This window comes from Nanorana parkeri, unplaced genomic scaffold (genome assembly GCF_000935625.1).
Source record: "Nanorana parkeri isolate BGI_ZX_2015 unplaced genomic scaffold, ASM93562v1 scaffold1834, whole genome shotgun sequence".
Classification (NCBI taxonomy): domain Eukaryota; kingdom Metazoa; phylum Chordata; class Amphibia; order Anura; family Dicroglossidae; genus Nanorana; species Nanorana parkeri.
In genome coordinates, this window is record NW_017308102.1 from 46,512 (window position 1) to 71,316 (window position 24,805).

The 24,805-nt window shown below is 45.2% G+C and overlaps 1 protein-coding gene across 1 annotated transcript; it reads left to right on the forward strand.

Annotated features, from left to right (window-relative positions):
• The first annotated feature begins 3,250 nt into the window (after positions 1–3,250).
• PRDM11 (PR/SET domain 11) lies at positions 3,251–24,181 on the forward strand. The gene is made up of 7 exons (XM_018571774.1): positions 3,251–3,368; positions 6,534–6,637; positions 8,414–8,676; positions 10,540–10,607; positions 12,480–12,667; positions 20,959–21,591; positions 22,006–24,181. The coding sequence occupies exons 1-7, from the start codon at positions 3,253–3,255 to the stop codon at positions 24,168–24,170; spliced, it is 3,537 nt and encodes a 1,178-aa protein (XP_018427276.1). The 5' UTR covers positions 3,251–3,252; the 3' UTR covers positions 24,171–24,181.
• The last annotated feature ends 624 nt before the right edge of the window (positions 24,182–24,805 follow it).

Below are 24,805 nucleotides of genomic sequence, written 5' to 3' on the forward strand. Positions count from 1 at the left end.
GAGGAATGGTAGGAGCTCCTCATAATGGAACTGGGAACGCAATACAGAGATCTCAATAGTAGAGTCCCCGTAGGATAGAAAAGACTGTCAGATGGATTAAATATGGAAAACGAAAAGGTCTAGGTGGCAGGCCCTTTAACTGGCATCAGCAAGGGTTAATGCAGATATTGAAGTTCACCGTAATGATATTATGAGGTGCGGTCTCTTCAACAAGAGGCTGCAATAGATCCATTGGCAGTACGCCCAGAATGGCTAGTGGAATGTGCAGAGGGCTTATCAGATGAAATTGTTATATTTATACTTTGTATCTCATGCTTATCTTAGTTTATCTTCATGTGTCTCATGACTGTATCCATACCCAAAACTTATTTTTTTTTCAGTTTTGGATAAAATGAGGAAAGGTTACTGCTGTGTTATAGATATTTCCTCCCACTTCCTGTCCTGAGGACAACTTTTTTAGCAGGCAGGAAGTGAAGGAACTAGGGATGCACGATGCTAGTATCGGTATCTGTGCCGAGTATGTGGACGAGTACTCGTATTCGCCCAAATGCTCCGATACCTAGCCCGATACTTGAGCTTCCGGTATCAGGAAGCCGGCTCCCTCGTCACTTGTGACAAGGGGGGAGCATAGAGACGGCTTTCCGGCCAATCAGGAAGCCGGGCAGCGAGTAATGACTCGCTGCCCGGCTTTCTAGTTGGTCGGGAAGCTGGCCAATCAGGAAGCCGGGCGGTGTGTAATGATGCGGTGCACGGCTTTCTGATTGGCCTGAAAGCTGGCTTCATGCTCTTTCGTCACCTAGTGGCGAGTCTTTACACACTTCCCGGCTATTTAGGAAGCCAGGTGCCGAGTCATTACACACCACCTGGCTTCCTTAATGGGACTTCCAGTATCGGTACTCAGTATCGGCGAGTACCAAAAAAATATCTGTACTCGATACTGAAAAACCGGTATTGGTGCATCCCTAGAAGGAACCTCTCCAGTGGAGCCTCTGATGTTGTTAAAACCGAGTTATGATCCTTCCTCAGCACCTAGGTGGCCTAGGTTTTTTTTCTGGTTGTTGACAACACATGACTGATATTGATTAAAGCTTATGATTTGATTGAAGTGATACTGGGTGTAAGGTGAACATATGTGATCAAGAGCAGTGTCACTTCGTTCCATTGGTAATTGGGGGGTATGCCCTTTGATCAATTGTTGGTGATGCTCGGGTGCCTCCACATTTTCTGAAACCAAACCAGGCTCCATAGCAATGAAGGTGTATTGTGAAGTAGAATCTTGCAAGGTCAATACACATTAGTAGTGCCACCTGGTGGGATGAGAGTAATCTGCCATGAAGGTCCTTGTTCAGGCACTTCCTGTTATAGGGTGATAACTGTCTTCCAGTTGTGCTGTTGGATTGTCATCTTGTCACGTGTGCTCCTAGTTTAGACTTAAAAAGGGGTTCTCCTGACACTCCTTGCGCCTGCACGGTTCATCGCTGCCACTGTTATAGGGCCGGTCTAGAACAATGACGTACAGCCATTGCTGGAGCGATTGCATGTAGACAGGAAGAGGCTGAAAGGGGCTTCAGGAGATCGGCACTGAGATACATAAAAGTTTAAAATCAAAAAGGACCTTTCACTAGATTTAGAACTCGGTCACTTTTCTTTCTTCTCTTGTCCCTCTTACGTCATTTCTTACATTTGTTTCCCTTTTTTTTGTATGCCTCCTCACCTAGGAAAGGGCGACATAAGACCTTCTCTGCCTCCAGCTTCCTAAGATACACATCACAGAAGGCTGCTGGGCCGTAGGTGCAGAATTCACGTTAGCTCTCTGAACACTAATGCAATGTGTAATGTGAAAGACGTGGCGTCAATTCTCATACATGGCAAAGATCTGGTGCCGTGTCTTTCACATTCCATAGCCATAGTGTTACAAGAGTTCAGCACCTATGGCCCTGCAGGCTTCTGGGGTGGCTGGGCCAGATATCTTCTCACACTATTCCAACATGTAATTTGAAAGCCATGGCACCAGATCTTGTGCATGCAACTGAGATCTGGCGCCATGTCTTTTATGTTACAAGTTTCCATAGTGTTATACTGGTTTAGCACCTACGGCACTGCAGGTTTCAAGGTAGGCTAGGGCCGCGATCTTCAGACACTATCGCGACATGTAATGTGAAAGAGATGTCACATATCTCAGAAGTCTACAGGGCCATAGGGGTTGAACTCGCCAGAGGTCTCCCGACACTATGTAAGCCATGGTGCCAGATTATGTGCACATGGAGATATGGCACCATGGCTTACATAGTATCAAAAGATCTCCCTCGAGTTCGGAACCTATGGCCCTGTAGCCTTCTGGGATTCATGACGTCTATCCAGGAGGCTGGGGTGGAGATTTCCCAACATTATGGCAATATGGAATGTGAAAGATACGCACATGCGCAGAGGGAGATCTGGTGCCATGTCATCGGGGGCCCAACTGCAAGAACCAGGAAGAGACAGCTGGATCCACATGAAAACAAAGATGGCGACATGGGATGTGCTGCAGGGGAGTAAAGCACAATGCAGGATTCGCCAGGCTTGCAAGTATGTTTTTCCTGGATACATGAGCATCAAAGGTAGCAGGCATATGGGAAATAATTGTCACAGGCATGGAGCATGCTCCACTTTAAGATGAAAACAGTGAAAAAAGGCAATTTATAATACGCAGTGCTATTAGCAAACTATCCAATTTGGGTTTATATCTTTTAATCCTGTGAACTGCTGTGCATCCATGTGTGCTCTTGCTGGTGACAGATCTGTTTTCATGGTTGTTCCCTTGTCTGGTGTGTATAACTCTTGGTGGAATGCTGCTCAGTAGCCTGTAGAGAAGAGAAATACTTTTGTTCTGGCTTCTGCCGTCACCCGGTGTTAACCAGAGCTACAGAAGACTTGCAACTGCAGAGAGACAAGTTCAGAGCTGTCTTCAGTGGGGAGAAGCACAAAGCCGCATTCCTGGGCTTTGTGGAAAAGGAAAACGGGCTATGCTGCTACATGTCACATACCAGACTTTAGCGGTAACCCCTCTCCATGTCTGGTTCGCTGACCGTACACAATGTCTGTATTACAATGCTAGCCGGTGCCTACTGCGGTATCGTCATGTATGAAAGTAATGGGATAACCGGTGATCACTTTAATAGTGTCTATGCTTCTCTCCCACCCCTCCTTACAGGGGGCACGAATACCATTATCTTGTGGGCTGATTTTGTGTTTCTGTTCTTTTAGGGCACCATGAGTGAAAGTGCAAAGGAGTGCCGGGTGGCGTACAGCCCCAAAGTCGGGGACATCATGAGGATGAAGACCGAAGTGGGGACCCCAGCTGACGAGCGGACTCACAGCCAGCAATGGTGAGCATGACTGTGAAAGGAAGGTTTTTTAGGTGTAGCTGACTCATGGAAATGCTGTCAAAGAGAACCAGTCATGTCTGATTATAGACAACAGGGCTGGACGAATCCAAGGAGCCAAGTATCCCTAAAAATTACACCTGGCGCCTAACTTTTGAGGTTTTCTCTAGTTTGTGTCAATGGAGCTCAAATAAATCCTGTTGGGTCCTGGACTGGACAAACTGACTCCTGAATTGCATAATGATTTGTCGACCTCTGTTATATAAGGATCTGAATATTCAGTCTTAAACTTATCTCCAGAAAAAAAAAAACCTACCCTTGCTGTGAGTCTAACCCTGCACTGCAAGCGTTAACTGTTCATTAATGTCTAGGGGACCAATGTAATGTGCACTTTTACTTACCTGATCCCCACTCAAGCTGGCTCCAGGAGCAGTGCCTGCAGCCCCTTACACTCTCAGCCCTGTGCACTCCAGTGGTCAGAGAGGCCCACTGACATCATCTAGTCTAATGAAGGGACCATAGCCTTGCATTATACATTGGACGCTAAGGGACAGTCCATGAGCCAGAGCGTAGGGGTGAGAGTTGAATGCCAACCACCAGGGGGAGTGGGGATCAGGTAGGTAAAAGTGCTTTACACAGCTCCCCTCGTCGTAGACAAGCAGTGATCTGGCAGCCCTGCGGCAAGGGTCATTTTTTACCCGGAGATAGACTTAAAGGAGAACTATGAGGTGAGTGCTTTTCACTCATCCTCATAGTTCTAGTCGACCTGTGACAATGAGACTGTCACAGGTCGGCTCAGTAGATCGGGAAGTGAGCGAACGCATACCGGCGTTCGCTCACTTCTCGATCCTGTCATGGCAGTGAGCCGTGACTGGATTCCCCCCTCCCCGCTCCTCCAGCGCTGACTGGCGGAACGGACGGGGGAGGTGGCGGGTACAGCTGGCTCTGCCTCTAGATAAGCAGAGCCAGCTGTCACTCACGCAGCTGGGCGGATCCAGACATAATTGTCGGGATCTGTTTCAGCTGTGGCGTCTCAGTATACCGCGAGCTGCAGCTCGCGGTATACTGAGCTGAGGGTGACGGGAGGACGCTAGTTTGTGTCCTCCCGTTACCCTAAGGAGAACTATGGGGAAAAGCCCTGACCCTATAGTTCTCCTTTTTAAAGTGTATGTAAACCTAAGAACAACAATGTAATACAGTGGTACCTCGGTTCACAAACTTAATTCGTTCAACGATTCTGGTCGCGAACCGAATCAAACTGATCAGACTGCGATCTCGACTAGAGGAAGCCACGCCCATGTGTCAGAGCAGGGAAGATGGCTGCGGTCGTGTTTGTCACCCGATGCAGAGTTCGCTATCAGAAGCAAAATTTTGCCGAACATCCTGTTCGCGAACCGAGGTACCACTGTAAATTGCTTACCAATCCTTAGATGTGACGGCTGCATTAGTTGTCTTTTTTAAGACTTTTTTTCCATTATTTTAATCTGGTGATCCGGCCAGTAATACACTTCCTGTCCTAGGATGGCTACACTTAGTCCTTCACTGTATCTATGAAGTAAGACCCCATTCACACCAGGTCGGTTGCGGATCATGCATTTACTGTGTTGATCTCGCAAGGGAAGTTTTGGGCGTTTTTAATTGCGTTTCAGCGCTGAAACACAATTTAAAACGCTCAAAACCGCACTGATCAGCGGTTCCATTGAAACCTGTATGGAAATCGCACTGATCAGCGTGGCAAAAATAGTGCAGGGAACAGTTCGGACGGGGGCGGTTCAGATCGCGCGGACCCGTGCGGTCGCATGAACGGTCCCCATAGCAATGTATGGGATCGTTCGTGTCGTCGGATCCGTGTGGCCGAACCGCCCCTGTACAGTGGAAGAGCAGGACATTGTGACGTTCATTGGCACCTCCTCTATTCTAAGAATGTCTTGCAGTCAATCAAGAGAATGCAAGACATTTTCTGAATGGAGGAGGTGCTGAGCAAGGGACCAGCTATCATCTCTGTACTCCAACCAGATGTATAAGTCTCAGCGCCAGACATTCGTCACTTACTGTACTGTATGGGCTGAATGAAAGCCAGATATTCCCCAGACGCAGCTTCTTTTTTTCTTTTGCAGAGAATGCAGCAAGAGAAGTGTAATTTTTCCTTCTGCCATGTAGGGAAGGGGAAACCTCATTGTGCAGGGACAGAGCTGAGAACTGAGGGGTCTTGCAGATAGAGCCCATCTGATGTATCTAAAGGCAACACATTTTTCTATTCCTCCTAATTGCGCTTTCTGTGTATTAATTCTCTCTAGTTGGAACTCATACAGGGCTGCAGGCCACCCCTGCCCCTTATGTGAAAGCTTTGTGCCACTCTTAAAGCACCAGTGCTGTCATATGAGAGGGGGAGTGTGTCGCATGCTCCTCCATACTCACAAGTAACGGGTGCCATCTTTGCTCCTGGTGACTGATTGATTGGATTAGCATTGGAGCAAAGAAAGCTTTCACATAGGGACACCGACCACCCCTATATGAAAGCTCTGTGCCAATCTCAAAGCACCAGTGCTGTCATATACCATATTAGAGTAGGGGGAGTGGATTGCATGCGCCTTCATAATCACCAGTACTGGGGGTCTTCTTTGATCCTGGTGGATGATTGGATTATCAGGGGACCAAAGACGGCTTTCATATGGGGCACCCCATCCCTATGTAAAAGATCCGGGCCAATCTTAAAGCACCAGCCCTGTATGGGGGAGAGTGCGGGGGAATGTATCACATACTGCTCCATACTCACAAGTACCGGGTGTCTTCTTTGCTCCTGGTGGACAAACCGATCAGTGGGGAAGCAAAGAAAAGGAGATATGTGCTGCAGGGGTCATACATGCGGGTCTGAACTCAGAACACAAAGTGAAGATTTGTTATATTACCTTAATTGTGCCCAAGCAGCACCCTTTGTCTTGAATTTCTCCTAAAAAAAAAAAAAAAAATAGCAGTGTAGTTCCTGTGCCCAGACACCTCTGTTTTGTAACCTCATAGCTCTATATCTGCAACGTGAGCTCTAAAGCATAGTTGCCTCCGATTGATAGTCTCAAAGCCCATCCGCAGCTCATCAACCTGTTGACTGTATTTCATTGAAGTTATAACTGTACATGGTTGTAACTGGTAAGTGTTTTTCTTTGACCTTAGCTCTGCCGGCTCCAATTCTCGCTGCGTGGACCTGGAACCCAAGAGATTAAAAGAGAAGCGGGGGGCTGCAGTGACCAAGAGTCTCCAGCAAGTGGACTTTTGGTGTAAGTTAAGTTCGTCGCTTACTGGAACTCCTTTCTTAGCTATAACATACTGTGGGAGAAGGTTGGCCATACACAGGTTCTGTGTTTAAAGCTGGACTCCGGGATATTGTCTAAATACAAGAGTCATGTGTATTCTTCTTTAATCTTGGTGAGCTTTGTGCATTTCTTCCAGATCTGTGCAGTAATCCAGTGTGAGACTTGGAGCTTCCTGCAATAAAGACCAGTCACTGCTGCTCTCTCTACTTGTGCAGGGTGACTGGTCTTGTCTCTGCCCCCTCCTGTAATAAAGACCGCTCAGTGCTGCTTAGTCAGGAACTAGCTGATGTCACACCTGGAATGAGGAGAGACGAGCAGTGCAAGGTCACATTGGGAATGAGCAGAGGAAAACCATGGTCAGGAACTAGCCTAGATGACACCAGGAATGATTAGAGACAAGCCCTGGTCAGGAATTGGGTGAAGTCACATGGCGAATGAGCAGAGACAAGCTGTGGTCAGGAACTAGATGAGGTCACTCCGGGTATGAGCAGAGACAAGTCGTGGTCAGGAACCAACTAAGGTCACACCAGGAATGAGTAGAGACAAGCCGTGGTCAGGAACTAGATGAGGTCACACCGCGAATGAGCACAGTTCAAGGGCAGGCCGGGTCAGCAATTGGGAAGCACCTTAGGAACAGGTTCAGGATTCAAGTCTTGGGGTAACAGCTTGTTTGTGATCCAGCATGCCTACGTATCTAGGCAATGTGCATCTGTGGATTAGAATGCACATGCAAATTAGCTTGTGCATTCAAATGAGTAATCTTGCACAAACTACATGCACAAGTGACTAGCTGGAAATGACTATTGTCCTGTGCTTTGGTGCACGTTGTATTTTGATACCATCCTGACACAGTGAAGATTCAAAGCACAATGCCATTCAGAAGTATGTATCATGTCCGAATGCACATTGATGTGTTTCAGGCCCCAGCACTATACTATTCTCTGATATTGGTTGCATTGCTTACGCTGGAGGTGCAGCAAGTGGACAGTCTTTCAACTTGTGCTTCATGACATGCAAGTGTTGTGGTTATTTCCCTTCAGACACGACACATACACTTCTGAATGGCATTGTGCTTAGAGTCCCCAGAAACCTTTTGCTTGAACCAGCTGCTGATGGATCCTGTGCATATTAACACCTAGGGGGTTATTCACGTAGGAGCCGAAGGATCCAGCCGTAGCTTCGGCTGATACTTCGGCCCTCTTCGGCCGCTGGAGCCCTTCATTTCAGTTAAACCGAAGGGCTGCTGTACGGGCTATTCACTATAGCCCGTGCAGCAGCTGAAGGGGTAAAGTTTTTAAACTTTACTATTTATTTACATTTTCCCCCTTAAAATTCAAACTTTTTTTAACCTTTTTTTTTAAACTTTTTTTTGTATTCTTCTCATTGATTTTTCTATTCTGCTCTGTACCATCTATGTGCACTTGCCTCCTATAAGCCCCTATAGGCTCCTAGATTATGCGCTCCCTCTCCCAGTCTGGTCGCTGCTGTGCAGAGGGTTCCAGGAGGCTGATATTCAGACAGCCACTTATGCTAGTTCTAATGTTCTTTTATATTGAATACATAACTGGATTAAATGGTGTTTTTGATATCTGCCTCAAGTTCAGCTTTAGGGCCCATTCACACCATTGTGCTTCAATTACTGCAACGCTATGGTGTGTATGAGCCCTTAAATTTGTATTGGAAATGTAAGCCGCATGCAGTAATGATTTCAATGATTATTATTTGTTTTACCCCCTTCAGTCTGCGAGTCCTGCCAGGAGTACTTTGTAGATGAGTGTCCCAGCCACGGCCCCCCTATCTTGGTGCCAGATATGCAAGTCACTATGGGAACCCCCGATCGGGCAGCACTGACGGCACCGCGTGGGATTGAGGTGGTAAAGGACTCCAGTGGAGAGAGCGAAGTGCGTTGCATCAACGAGGTCATCCCCAAAGGACACGTCTTCGGACCATACGAAGGACAGGTCTCTTTGCAGGACAAATCATCGGGCTTCTTCTCCTGGCTGGTATGTGCTTGTTCAAAGTGCACCTGTCATTAAAACTAATTTTAAAGAACTCCACAGATTGAAAAAACACGTACCCTTACAGTGGGGCTTGTTTTGGCTATGGGGCTCAAATAAAGCAGGTACACTCGCCTGATCCTGGGCACCACCGTGCTGCTGAACCGGTCCCAACAGACTCTTCTGCCATAGCCTCTAGTGGTCTAAGGACCGCTAACGTCATCACATCAAATCGTACGATTTTCGGCTGGTTTTTAGCATGATCGAGAGATAACTGCCGAACGGGCCGGTGTGCGCACACACACACACTGCCCGTTCAGCATTGCAGTCATCGAAAGCCTGCCCCAGCAAGTACGATCTGCCTGTCCAAGATAGGCAGATCGTACGTTTTTTAAATTACTTTACAACCCTCGCAAGACAAAAGTCTTGCGAGGGTTGTAAAGTGTATGGGCACCTTTAAAGGAGAACTATGGGGTTAAGGCTTTTCCTCATAGTTCTCCTTAGGGTAACAGGAGGACACAAACTAGCATCCTCCCGTCACCCTAGGCTCAGTATACCGCGAGCTGTTGCTCGCGGTATACTGAGGCGCCGCAGCTGAAGCGGATCCTGACAATTATGTCGGGATCCGCCCAGCTGCGTGACTGACAGTTGGCTCTGCCTATCTAGAGGCAGAGCCAGCTGTACCCTCCCCCGTCCGTTCCGCAAGTCAGTGCTGGAGGATCGGAGCGGGGAAGGAGGAATACAGCCCCTCCCCTGTCACGGCAGAGAGCCGTGACAGGATCGAGAGGTGAGCGAACGCCGGTATGTGTTCGCTCACTTCCCGATCTACTGAGCCGACCTGTGACAGTCTCATTGTCACAGGTCGGCTAGAACTATGAGGTGAGTGAAAAGCACTCACCTCATAGTTCTCCTTTTAAGATGTGTTTTATTTGCTGGCCATACGCTATGCAATCTCATTGTACAATCTGTGTACGCTCTCCTTTATATTTACCAAAGCTATGTAATATATAGCCAAACCTAAACAGTTTATCGAAGCAAGCGAAATATCAGTTGGGTTGGGTGAGCTTTTTATTTGGTGCCCCGTCTGCTTTATATATAGAATACAAATCACTGGCAGCCTCTAGCCTTGTTCCTGCGATCCTGACCTTGAACAGGCATTAGGTAAGTGAAGTCAAAATGCCCGATCTGCATTCTTGTCAGGTCACTCTTCAGGTTAGTGATAACCCTACTGAACACATTTGTTATGCATTAGAAGACTGATAGTGAGTCAGGTCTTGTCGTCCAATAAGTACTATCCTTGTCGCACTCCTTACCGATATGTCCCTTGTAGCAGGGGGTGCTCGCAGTGACTGCGGATGGCGCCGCGAATGTCAGCAGAATTGTAGAAATGTCACCAGCACACCAATCCTTTTAAGATAGCAAAAGCTTCATTTATTGAAGTTTTTTGTCATATGACCAAACAAGCGCTTTCGGGACTGCGCTTGTTTGGTCTTGTCGTCCAACACCAGTACCTGACCTCACAATTGCTCTTTTGGCTGAAAGGCACAAATTCCCTCAGGCACACACCAAAATCTTGTGGAAAGTCTTCCTGGAAGAGCAGAGGCTGTTATAGCCACAAAGAGGGGAGGCCAACTCCATATTCATGCCCATGATTTTTGAATGGTGTCCACCAAGCTCAAATCGGGTAATGGCCAGGTGTGCATACTAATGCCCATGGTTGAAAAATAGGATGCCCTACAAGCTCATATGGGGTGAGGGTCGGGTGTCCACTAACTCTGGCCATATATCATAAGATCTGTTAAACCGACGGAAAATGTAAAAAGGGGAATGAAACTTAAAGCTCCTGCTTGTTTATTTTTCTCCTCGCAGGTAGTGGATAATAACAACCGGTATAAATCCATCGATGGAACTGACGAAGCCACCTCCAACTGGATGAGGTGAGGACCTGAAAAGCGGAGCAAGCTACAGCAGTCTGATTGTATATTTTGTAACTACTTATTGCTGATATAAAAGCAATCATCTGATTGGTTGCAGCGATTTGGTTTCACAAAGATGGACCTTCGCATTGCCAGCCGATAAAACCTGACCGGTGTGAAAGTTCCCAGGTTCTTTTTTTAGAATTTGAGTACTTGCCAGATAATAGCAGACTTTGCCAATTTAGCATTTGTCCTTGCACTAATTAGGAATATGAGACACAGCTATTGATCAATTTATAATCTGCAAAAAGGGGACTGAACATGCGTCGGTTTACTACAAACGCACAAAAGGACAGTGGACTGCAGAGTTTGTCAGTGGCTGGCACACCTCTTAGGCAGTGCTATAGAATATTTATGTTTCCTTTGCAGCATCATACAGAGAGTAAGGAAGTGTTCCTATCCATCGCTAAGTGAGCTTTACTGTGCAATGTCCCTTCCATAGTCCTATGTTCTCTCTCTACTTTCTGTCCCTTCTTTTCTTTCTTAACCTCTTGCCGTCCGCCCGTAGTAGAAAAACGGACGGACGGCACTGCTGCATCTGCGGGCACGCACGACATTCTCCTTGTTCTTTCTCTCCTCTCTCTCCCTCTTTTTCCTTCATTCTTCCATTCTCTTTCCTTCATTCTTCCATTCTCTTGCCTTCCTTCACTTTCCTTCCTTCCTTCTCTCTCTCTCTCCATATATCTCTCTCTCTCCTCTGCCATTTATCTCTCTTTCTTTTCATCTCTCTCTCCCTCTTTTTCCTTCATTCTTTCATTCTCTGTCCTTCCTTCTCTTCTCCCCCTTATCTGTCTCTCTCTCGTCTCCCCATATCTCTTGTCTCTTTCTCTTCATCTTCCTTTCTAATACCTTCCCTCTCTTCTTTCTCTATTCCTCTCTCTCTTTTTTCTTCATTCTTCCTTTCTCTTTCCTCCCCTCCTTTCTCCTATCTCTACTTCTATCTCTCTATCTATCTCTCTCTCCTTTTCTCTTTGTCTGTCTCTCACCTCTTTCTTCCTACCTTGTGAGAAGCTCACAGTGTGCAGTGAAATCAGAGTAAGCAATATCAGTCTTCTCTCTCTCTCTCCATCTTCTCACCTCTCTCTCTCTCTCTCTCCATCTTCTCTCCTCTCTTTCTTTCCTGTCTTTCTCTCCTCTCTTTCTTTCCTGTCTTTCTCTTCATTTCTCTCCTCTCTCTCCCCCTAGCTTTTTCCTTCATTCTACATTTCTGTTTCCTTCGCTCTCTCTTCTATATGTTTCTCTCTCTCTCTTTCTCTTTTTTTCTGTCTCTCAACTCTTTCTTCCTACCTTGTGAGAAGCTCACAGTGTGCTGTGAAATCAGAGGATGCAAGACTGAAGGGAAGGCCGGAGTTCAGCATTAAACGTTAATTAATGTGTACATTTTTGAGTTGCAGTGATACCCTTTGAAATCTTGTAGGAATATTTTAGTAAAATCTACTGCTAGAATGTACTACTACTAAGTTGTAGCTATATATGCCAAGTTACTTTATAACTGTGCAGATCACCATACAAGAGTAAGAAGAGAGATATGTTTCCTGAACTGTAAAGAGCCTTCTGACTACTCTCCACATCTCTTGCACTCCCTTCCCCCTATTGTACGGTTGCTGAATTTAGACGAAATTTCCAGAGGTGAGCAGAAGATAGAACAAAGTAAAGAAACCATTATTGATATCTAAGCCTTGCTGTGCCCTCCTCTAACCCCGCTGCCCTAGTCCCTGGCAATCAGGTGCCTTATGGTAAAACGACTTGCGTGCCAACTGCTACTGTGTTGCCATAAATCTTCCTATTTCCATTTCAGTAGTGTTCAATATTTAATGCTCTCCTGTTTCTCAGGTACGTGGTGATATCACGAGAGGAAAGCGAGCAAAACCTGATGGCGTTCCAGCACAGCGAGAAGATCTACTTCCGAGCGTGTCGGGACATCCAGCCCGGAGAGAAGCTGAGAGTCTGGTACAGTGATGAATACATGAAGAGACTCCACAGCATGTCTCAGGAGACAATCATCCGCAACCTCACTAGAGGTAATCACACGAAGCTCCTCCTTTTCTGCTTCCGCTCGTTTCTTTTTTTCCTGATACGCTGATGCATTTTTATATCTTAAACTGAACCTGTCATGTCCTTCCCGCAATGCATGTGGTGCAAGCTTCAAACCGGTTCCTGTGCACATGGATGGGATGCTGGATCCCAGGTTCTTTGCAGTGCCCGGGACTTCTAGCCAAGGCAGCATTAAAGAAGAACTCTGGGTAAAAATGTTATTAACCCTTGCAGAGGGGCTACCCCTGCACTGTAAGGGTTAAGTGCTCGTCTTTGCCTAGGGTCAATAATAACAAATATATATATATATATACTCGCCCGATCCTGCGAGCTGTGTGGCTGTCGCAGCGTTCCTTCCTGCCTGTCTCCTCTTCCGCTGTAGTGATGGTGTGTCTCTTAGCCTCCTCACATCCTATACACTGTGTATAGAACGTGATGACTCACAGGACCTTAAAATGCTGCAGCGGAGGGGGAGAGAGACTCCAGGGACGGTCTAAGAGCAAGCCAGCTCAGAAGACTGAGTATAACTTTTTTTTATTTTTGACCCTAGTCAAAAATTAGCACTTAATCCTTGCAGTACAGGGGGTACTTTCAGTTCCATTGAAAGCTGTATGGAACAGTCCCCATATAGCAATGTATGGGATCGTTCATGCCAGCGGATCCGCGTGGCCACATGTGAACGGGGCCTAAATGACTGCTAAAAGGAAATTGTCATGTACTGTCGTGTACACCCATTGTCATAATGTTTAACCAAACGACACAATTTCACAAATGTACTGGTCCCTTGTGTCCATTTTTCACGCTCATATGTTCAATTTAGTAGGCGTTCCCTCTATTGACTTTTTATGGGTCAGGCAGTGCAGTCAGTATTCTTGCTGTACTCAGACTGTGTATAGCCTTTTACTACTCAACAAATTCAGCCTGCGTTGTATGACACTGCTGGCAAATGAATCCTCGTCCTGTCCCGATAGACGTGTATGTTATTTTGTGTTCTGTTCAACTCGGCTTTCTATATCAGACATTCTCTATCATTCTAGTGCACGGTCATGTGAATAATACGATATGCACTAAAATGTGACCAGCTCAATGGTAATAATTGTATCGGTGTGCAATGTCTCCTTTTTCCTCCTTGAATAGTTTTCCTTGTTTAGTGACATTCAACTGGACTTGTTCTGCAACATTAAATACATTTTGTAGCTTCTCCAAGTCTCTTGTCTCTCAGCTGTAACGAGTGCCAGGAACATATCCAGCATTCATAGCCACACGGGTAGCACAGATATCTTCAACCAAGCACCATGGAATGTGATAAAGTGACATAGGGCTGCAACAACTAATCGACATAATCGATTATAATCGATTATTGAAAAAGTTGTCAACTTTTTCAATCATCGATTAATCGGCTTCCGATTGGTTGGCCTTGTTCACGGCTCCACACATGCTGCGCATCACACCTCCTCCCCACCTCACGCTCGCCGCTGCCAGATCTGCCCGCATCCACGCTCCACACGCCGCACCTCCTCCCCGCCTCACGCTCACCGCCCGGCCAAATCCACGATCGGCACAGGGACGCGGGGAGAAGAAGTAAGGAGGAGCAGGTGTGGGGGGATGACAGCCACCGATAGACAGGCCCGATCTCAGAAACAAGTTGCTGGAAGACTGCTCAGGTAAGCCGGCACTTTCCCACACATGCTGCTCTATAATGTATTGCTGGGATTTGTATTCCTCTATAGCTGATGGTACATTGTGCTGTATATTATACATAGGAATACAAATCCCAGCAATACATTGTACACTGTGTGTATAATGTATTGCTGAGATTTGTTGTATTCCTATATAGCTGGTGGTATTCTGCATTGCGCTGTATAGAGGACTACAAATCAAGGAATAATACATTATATAGCGCAATGCGGAATACCACCAGCTATAGAGGAGTACAACAAATCCCAGCAATAGTACATTATACAGTGGTGCAATGCCGAATACCACTCGCTAGAGAGGACTACAACACCTAGCAAAACTACATTATACAACGCAATGCAGAATACCACCAGCTATAGAGGACTACAAAACCCAGCAATAGTACATTATAAAGCGCAATGCAGAATACCGCCAGCTATAATGTATTATTGCTGGGATTTGTTGTATTCCTCTATAGCTGGTGGTATTCTGCATTGTGCTGTATAATGTACTATTGCTGGGTTTTGTAGTCCTCTATAGCCAAAGCCATTCTGCATTCATTGCTGTATAATTTTACACTTTTCATTTCACTATATTGCACACCACACTTTTTTTTTCCTTTTTACTTCCACCTCTCCAAGCTTGCTCCTGTGATGGACTGCAATCTCAATACAAACTAGTAGTCCCATCACTGGAGCCATTTTTAAAAATGTATTTTATTTTTTAATTTTTTTATCCGATTAACCGATTAATCGAACTTAATAATCGGCTAACTAATCGATTTTGAAAATAATCGTTAGCTGCAGCTCTAAAGTGACATTAAGGTCACCGTTTCCCCCCGCCATGCTGCTTTAAGGACTTCCCTTAAATTATGCCTCTTGATCCGCTCATCTTCTTCCTTCCACTTGTATTCAGCCAGCGCTGCTGCCGGTCTCTGATCCAGCACTGACTGCTTTGGCTTCCTGTCCCACGGTGTCTGTCCGCACGCACGCCGCCAGCTGCCTGCATTGACTCCCCTTTTCTCCCGTCTGAAGATCTCTACTGCGCATTCCCTCGCCCCATGATCCTTCACGACCGATGGAGAATCTTCAGATCTTCAGATGGGAGCAAGCGGCGGAGGCAGAGGTAAGTAATTACCTTTTTTAGGGATGCACCGATATATCGGCCGCCGAAACATGTCGGCCGAAAATAGCACTTTTGGCATAATGCCGAATGTGCCATTTTCCGGCCGATACAGCGGTGCATCCGTTCTTTCTCTCCTCCCCGCTGGGCGCTGCTCTGTGTCCCAGCGGGGAGGAGAGAAACTGTCACAGGCGGCCGAGTGCTGCGGGAGGAGAGCGATGTGAGCGGCCGGCGTCCCTTCTCCCCGCACTGCTCAGCCTCCTGTCACAGTCCGGCAGAGTGGTGTGTGGGCGGAGACAGGCCGCGCTGTCACAGGAGGCTGGGCTCTGCTCCCGCAGCGCTTGCTCAGCCTCCTGTGACAGCGTGTCAGAGAGGAGAGCGGGTACAAGCAGTCGGGGATTAGTGATCGCTGAGTGTTTGTAGATGATTGAGGACAGAGTATGGTTACTATATCCTCAATTATGAATGAATAGGAAGTGATCTACATCACTTCCTGTTCATTATAATTAAAAAACATTTTCGGTTTGGGCCTGAAATTTTTTTTTATTTCGGTTTCGTTTGGGTTTTGAAATTTCCATTTCGGTGCACCTCTAATTAAAACTCAGGGGTGTAACTAGGAATTAGGGTGCCCCGTAGCAAAACATTTGATAGGTCCCCCTTTCCTATCTAACTCTTTCTGTAGCAGCTTGCAGTGTCAGCTGTGACCAATACCTGCCATTGATCTTCATGTACAGTATGGATCAACCAAGAACAGGCAGTAGGAAGCTGTTAACATAGTCCGTACACAACAAGGGCAAGTTACCTTGTAGTATTATTAAAAACAGTAATGGTCATTTAATTTATTTATGCTCTATAACTGTAATACAAACTTCTTCAAACTCCTTCTTTTTTTAAAACTTTTTTTCAGGACTACAAACCTCAGCTCTCCTTTAAAGTGACACTAAACTCAGGAGTTAAATCTTAAAAATGCATTCAAGTACCTTAATGATTAACAAAAATTTAGGTTATTGCTATAGATTTTCATATCATCTCTGAGTTGGTGCTGACACTGTCCTTTCTTCTGGAGGGGGGCCACTTTTGTTCCCCATGGCTCCTGTGTGTGTTGTAAAGTAGCCGCGCCTCCAAGCTCACTCCCGTGATATATTATAACTTCAATACTCTGGGAACTCTGATGTTATGGGGGACTCTGATGTAAGGACGGATTCTGGGGACTCTGATGTAAGGGAAAGCTCTGGGAACTCTGCTGCTATGTGAGACTCTGATGTGAGGAGGGATTCTGGGGACTCTGATGTAAGGGAAAGCTCTGGGAACTCTGATGTGATGGGGGACTCTGATGTTAGGAGGGATTCTGGGGACTGATGTAAGGGAGAGCTCTGGGAACTCTGATGTAATGGGGGACTCTGATGTAAGGAGGGATTCTGGGGACTCTGATGTAAGGGAAAGCTCTGGGAACTCTGATGTGATGGGGGACTCTGATGTAAGGAGGGATTCTGGGGACTCTGATGTGATGGGGGACTCTGATGTAAGGAGGGATTCTGGGGACTCTGATGTAAGGGGAGACTTTGATGCAAGTTTCACTTTCATTTTTGAATTGAAAGTTATCTCAAATTTGGGTGTCGGTTTTTGGGAAGGGGCTTAATTTCAGTTCTTGCCATAGGCACTATTTTCTGTAGATTTGCCTCTGTAGAGAACACCTACAAGAATCACGTTGGCATTAAGGAGACTCAAGTGAGAGCCCTTAGATTTGGAACTGCAAGCAACTGTCCAGTCCAGAAACGACCACCTCATTATACTTGGTCCAATAGGTCCGAGTTGGTGACCCCCGACAAACTCCAGTAAGACTCGATCCCAGATATGATTTCCACAAAATCCAATCCATTTTCCCCATGTAAACCAAAGTTAGTTGAATTGTCTCTCATAGCTTGTGTAGGTTCCTCCATCAGGTGTATGTGAGACCAATCCCTAACCATCGGAGTTTTAGCTGAATTCCAGTATCCCAGTATGAGCGCTTTTGCGGCAGTCAAGAGGTGTGAAAGTATTGATCTTCTGGGGAGATCACATCCATGAAAGAGGTAGCTTCAAAACTCGAATGGAAGAGAGATATTTGTAATTTTAAAGATGTAGCTGGAGATACAAATCCAAAAATTTATCAAAGGCCATTACCACCAAAAATGTAAAAAGGTGCCCAGAGAGCTACATCACCTCCAAAACATAGGAAAATGAGACCAATTCAAAGCACTCAATTTGACAGGCTTGTAATACCGCCTGTGGTCATGTATTCTGATGGTGGCACACCCACTGCTGTCCGAATACAACAGCATGCATGGGGGAGATTCAAGTTTTCTCTCGTTAAGCCCTCAGTCCTAAACACAAGAAAACGTCCAGTGCATGGCCAAGTTTAGCCTCCTTAATGGGACCCCTCCTGTCCCAGGCCCCATAGCAGCCACGTGGGCAGGCATTTTTTAATCCGCTGTTGGAACGGAAGAAGTGGCTTGGATGAGCTACAAAACATCTCCAATGTTACAGAACAAGTCCAGCTGAATGTGACAAACTAGTTATGCCATGACCTGGATAAATGAGAACCTTCAAAGACCATTTTGTTTTTATCTTATGTTTTCTGCACACATACAAACAGGGAATACGTGCCATGCTAAATTTGTGCAACGGACAGTCATGACAGACTCCTTTTAAATGAGTCATTTCCATGTTTTACACCTGTCAGAGCTCTGCCTTCTCCTTTCGCTGTTCCTCTTACTGTTTTATGCACCATGTGTACCTAGTGCTTTGATTTGTTTCCTACTGACCTATGCATTTATAGGATTCATTTGTTGTTGCTGTATATTAGAATTCTGGTTTTAGGTTAGTGAGTGGGGGTCCCCCCACCTGGGGAAATCTATCGTTGTAAAACAAAATTAAACAGCTTAAAGTGTGTGTCAAGTCTAGTTTTGGATGGAGTGGAGAAGGATTAGAACTCCTGTTGGGTTTTTACTGTGACCCGGGACTGAGTTCACAGACTTTACTACTCATTTGTAAAGTGATCTATTGTGGACCACTTTTCAGAGGTGGTTGAGGCAGGCATTCAGAAGGCGATACTGTGACCACCTTAATGTCCTGTTTTTTTTCTGTCCCAAGTATTGCAATACTTCCCGCAAATGTGTGCCAAACACTTAGTACATGGTTGTGTGTGTGTGTGTGTGTGTGTGTGTGTGTGTAGGGGGGGCCCATTGATTTCAGTGGGCAGGTTTGGCAAATGGTACCACTTGCCAAATGTGCCATGCCGGACTTCAATTGCCACCCTGCAAAGCAAAACATTCCAGCTGCAACAATGTGTATGAACTAGGGATGCACCGATACCAATACTAGTACCGGTATCGGTGCTTGGTATCGTATCGGTGAGTGGCAAAAGATAAATACTTGTACTCGATACAGAAAAAACGGTGTGGGTGCAGTCTTAGTATGAACCCCTCTGACTGCCATGTTAATGTGTAGGTAGGCAGTCAGGGGCAGTAAGGTAGCAGGTTACCTACCGCCTGTTTCTACAGCCTCTTTGCCGCCCATGTGAACTCAGCATCATTTTTTTTTCTGTTTTCCTGCTGAAATAGGGATGTTCCAGAATAGAGTCCAGAAAGGATTTTAAACAAATCTTGCTAGAATGGAATAAAACAGGTTGAGTGTTTCAGGGGGTTTAGGTGCATTTCAGTGCAGATTTGAAAGCTATTCCTATACAATTATTCAGCATGCAGGGACATTTCTGAAACCTTTCAGAACATATTATTTCAAAAGGCACCATTTACCTGAGAAAAGGAGCTCAGCCTTTCACTAATGTTTTTCTCTTTTGTAACCACAGTGGTGGTAAACTATTGTGTGCAAGATGGACATAGACTGGTGTTGCTGCTGAGGAAGGAATGCCTCTGTATTGCTAGATAATTACTGAAAAAGGTTTGAGCACGCCAAGTAAAGCATTTACATAAATACGAAGGAAATAAGCATAAGGGTGCTAAAGCTAAACACAGAGATTTCCATGAAAGCCTCAAATTAACCAGACTAATAACAATAGTAAGCTGGCATACCACACGGAAATGCAGTCCAGCAGCTGTATTTTAGGTCAGTAGGGGTATACACATATATATATATATTTCTGTCAGATAATGCACCACTTTGCGCAGAAAATTGTTGCAGTGACAAATGTTTCGGCATTCTCATGTTTATTTTTTTGTTTGGTATGACACAAAAAAGTGGAGAGAAAAAAACCCTAATCCGACACATTCCACGCAAAACTACAAAAATGGACTGGACAAAATGATTGGCACCCTCAATTCATATTTGGAAAAAATAACTGAAATCAATCGCTTCCTGTAACCATGAATGAGTTTTTTACACCGCTCTACAGAAATTTTGGACTCTTCTTTCACCAACTGCTCCAGGTCTCTCAGATTGGAAGGTTCCTTTTCCCAGCTGCAGTTTTGAGATCTCTCCACAGGTGCTCTATGGGTTTTAGATCTGGATTCATTGCTGGTCAGTCCAGTACTCTCCAGAGCTTTGTCTGAAACCATTCCTGGGTGCTTTTCGACATGTGCTTTGGGCCATTGTCCTTCTGTAAGACCCATGACCTCTGACGGAGACCCAACTTTATGACACTGGGCCCTTCATTGCACCCCAGAATTCTTTGGTCTTCAGATTTCATCATGCCATGCACACAGTCAATCTAGTGCCTGAAGCAGCAACGCAACCCAAAAACATCAGTGACCCCCCACCATGTTTGACTGTAGGGACTTTATTTTTTTTTTAAAGGTCCCATTTCTTTTTCTGGAAACAGAAGAATGATGGGCTGCACCAAAAAGCTGTCATTTTGTTTCGCCAAAAAGCTGTTAATTTTGTGTCAAACCAATACAAACAAAAGAAATAAACACGAGAATGCTGAAACATTTGTAATTGCAACAATTTTCTGCGCGATGTGGTGCATTATCTGACAGAAATGCAGGGGTGCCAATATTTTGGCCATGACTGCAAATAATGCTGTCAATGGAAACAGCTAGGCGGCAGCTAGTAGACATAAGAAATACAACATAAACAACAGATACTAATTACAAATGGAAGACTCCTAGTACAGATGGAGGTGGAAACAGTGACAATGTTTCAGAGTAAATACCCCTTGATCAAGTCAAGTTTTTGATAAAGGGGTATTCACCCAAGTCAAGAACTTGACTTGATAAAGGGGTATTTACTCTGAAACATTGTCACTGTTTCCACCTCCATCTGTACCGAGTTTCCTCTATTTGTGATTAGTATCTGTTTTTATGCTGTATTTATTAGCTGCTTCGATTGACTGCAGCAGGAAAGCAAGAAAAATCCGAGAGAGGTTCTAACTTCTCACCACATCTAAAATAATAAAAAGGACCCTGAACTTTATGATTTGTTCCTCATGCTTTGACTCAGGAACATGTGCCATACTGGTAACACAGCTGATTTTCCCTTCTAGGAGAAAGAGGTTTGTTGAGGGAAAACAATGACAAACTCTTGGAAAACCAAGAAGACATGAAAGGTCCACTCACTGCCCTTAAACAAGGGAAGAGCCTCTACAAGCGCAGCTGTGAGGAGGGGGACTTAAACTCTCATGCCAAGAAGAAAAAAATAGACCTCATCTTCAAGGATGTACTAGAGGCTTCTCTGGAGTCTGCCAAAATGGAGGAGCATTCTCCGATGACAAGCAGCCCGAAGCTGGGGAAAAAAGTTCCCAAATATCAATTAGAGGACATTGAGGACAGGTGCAAAGCCAATCAAAAGTGTTCCCCCGCCCATAACCAAACCAGAACCTTGATGGAGTGGAAGGTGCCTCAGTGTTCCAACCGAATCTTAGACAGGGAGATCAGCCAACAGGAGGAAGAAGTAGAAGATCACTCCTCCATAAAATTAGAGAGCCCTGATGAATTCTCTGCCCTCGGAGACACCGAGGAGATTGCCACAACCTCTTTCTGCCCCAACTGTATTAGGTTAAAGAAGAAGATCAGAGAGCTTCAGGCTGAGGTGGAGAGGCTAAAGTCCGGAAAGGTTCCTGAGGTTCCACAGTTCCTGCCTCAGAAAATCGAGGTGCCAGAATATTCAGATACCTCAGGTAAGACCAGTCATGGAAAGTGGGACTTATCTACATGAATCTTTTGTTACCACTTAGCAGTGCTTATTGTAGTTAGCTCCACACAGTTTAACGGTAGTCACAATCACCCAATGCACTATTACCTGTATAAAAATGATTGACCTTTTGAAAAGTAGCTTTTAATGTTTTGGTTGGGATGGTTTTATTTTTTTCAGATTGTTAGGGTGGTTTTATTGGAATTTTCTTTTTAGTGGTTTGTTTTTCAGATTTTTTTTTTTCCAAAATAGCATTATCTAGGGTCACATGGTGCATAATAATTCCCAGCATGGTCCTTTCTCTCTTTACTATTTGTCATAATCTCTTTTCTGTTAAATGTCTTTTGTTTAGCTGTTAATGTTGGCCAACTGATTAACATTTCTATTTTTTTGGTTTCAGCCCCAGAGAACATGTCCATTGCTCCCACTATGATGGAGGATGATGAACAGGAAGTGGACTCTGCGGATGAATCGGTTTCGAATGAGATGCTGGCGGTAACTGATGAGCCTTCTAAGATGTCGGTTGCCTCTGGTAGAAGAATTCGCCGGTTCAAGCAAGAGTGGCTCAAAAAGTTCTGGTTTTTGAGGTACTCTTCAACGTTGAACGAGATGTGGTGTCACGTTTGCAGGCAATATACGGTTCAGTCCTCCAGGACTTCAGCCTTTATTATCGGTTCTAAACAGTTTAAGATTCACACTATAAAGCTCCACAGCCAAAGTAACCTCCACAAGAAATGCTTGCAGCTTTATAAGCTCAGGATGCACCCAGAAAAGACTGAGGAGATGTGTCGAAACATGACTCTTCTCTTCAACACTGCATACCACTTGGCTATGGAGGGGAGGCCTTACTATGACTTCCGACCTCTAGCGGAACTACTGAGAAAGTGTGAACTTCGTGTGGTTGACCAGTACATGAATGAAGGTGATTGTCAGATCCTGATACATCACATTGCCAGAGCACTTCGAGAAGATTTAGTAGAGCGTATCCGACAATCTCCTTTTTTAAGCATTATTTTGGATGGGCAAAGCGAAGACCTTCTTGCCGATACTGTAGCAGTCTATGTCCAATACACAAGCAATGATGGACCACCTGCCACAGAGTTTCTCTCTCTTCAGGAGTTGGCCTTGCCTACAACTGAGAGTTATCTCCAAGTAATCGACAGGGCTTTCTCAGCCCTTGGGATCAGACTGCAGGACGAGAGGCCGACTGTTGGGTTGGGCGTCGATGGCTTCAACATAACAGCTGGACTAAGAGCAAATTTGTACATGACAATCAGGAAAACCTTGCCTTGGATACTGTGTTTACCTTTTATGGTGCACAGGCCCCACTTAGAAATCTTGGATGCAATTAGTGGAAAAGAACTTCCATGTCTGGAAGAATTAGAAAACAATCTAAAACAGTTACTTAGCTTCTATCGGTACTCCCCCCGTCTGATGTGTGAGCTTCGACTCACAGCTGCAACCCTTTGTGAGGAGACGGAATTTTTGGGTGACATCCGTGCAGTGAAGTGGATCATAGGTGAGCAAAATGTATTGAACGCTTTGATTAAGGACTACTTAGAAGTAGTAGCCCATTTGAAAGATGTTAGTGGGCAGACGCAAAGGGCAGATGCCTCTGCAATAGCATTGGCCCTCCTTCAGTTCCTCATGGATTATCAGTCAATTAAGCTTATTTACTTCCTGTTGGATGTGATTGCAGTCTTGTCCCGCCTTGCTTATGTCTTCCAAGGAGAATATCTCTTGGTTTCCCAGGTGGATGAAAAAATCGAGGAAGCTATTCAAGAAATTAGCCGACTGACTGATTCACCTGGGGAATACCTTCAAGAGTTTGAAGAAAACTTCCGGGAAAGCTTCAACGGCATCTCCTTGAAAAACCTGCGTGTAGCAGAAGCTAAATTTCAGTCCATCCGTGAGAAGATTTGCCAGAAGACCCAACTCACCCTGGCCCAAAGATTTGATTCCCGTACCCGAATGTTCGTTAAAGCTTGCCAGGTTTTCGATTTGTCTTTTTGGCCCAGGAGCACAGAGGAGCTGATAACATACGGAGAGGAGGACATGCTACAAATTTATGAACACCTGGGTAGCATTCCATCTTTTCTTCCAGATGTTTCCAGGGAAGGAGCCGACGCAAGGGGCAGCTTGCTGATGGAGTGGCGAGAGCTCAAAGCAGACTACTGTACCAAAAACGGTTTCAAGGACTTGATCGGCCACATCTGCAAGTACAAACAGCGGTTTATCCTCTTAAACAAGCTTGTCCAGATCTTGAAAGTCCTTCCTACGTCGACGGCCTGCTGCGAGAAAGGACGCAACGCACTTCAAAGGCTACGCAAAAACAATCGTTCACGGTTGACATTGGATCAGCTGAGCGACCTCTTAACCGTAGCGGTGAACGGGCCGCCCATCACCAATTTCGATGCCAAGAGAGCTTTGGACAGCTGGTTTGAGGAGAAATCGGGCAACAGCTACTCACTATCAGCTGATATGCTTAGTAAGATGTCCTCTCTCGACCAGAAGCCAATGCTTCACCCTATGGAACTTGGATCAGAGTATTACCAAGACATTTAGGATTTGACAAATCTGAATGGGAGTAAGGAGCATGGATTCCTTATAGCCAGAATACGATGAACCCCTCATTCTCCAGACCTCCTCTATCCCACCCCCTAAAGCATGTACAAGTCAACCAGGTACCTTTTTTTTTTTCTTTTTTCATGATCTTTTTAGGCCAGAAAACATGTTTTGGCTCAAAATAAGCAGTGCGGATTTTATTATTTAATCTCTATGTTTTCTAATTTGTATTATCGCTCTTAAATCATTTTATTATGTTCGGAAAAAAAAAATTTATGAAAAATATTAATTTTAAGCTATGATTCACAGAATAAGTTAACTTTTTGTTTTTGTTTCACTGCCTCTCAATCCAGGGTACACTGAGGTGCATTAGGACACGGTTACACGTGCTATTTTCTGTTGTTCTACTTTGCAGTCGATTGTTGTTTATTGCAACTGTGACCACCTATGATACATGTAATGCCTACACCGGACTGCAATATTGGGCAATAAACCACAATTATTGGTGGGTATTTAACACTGTGGTGTAGGTCACACAAACTCTCTTTCTTCCAGTAATAGCAGCTGATGGTGGGCTGTTCCAAAAACAACTGTTGGTAATTTTCTTTCTGTATAGTAGCAGGACAGAAAACCGC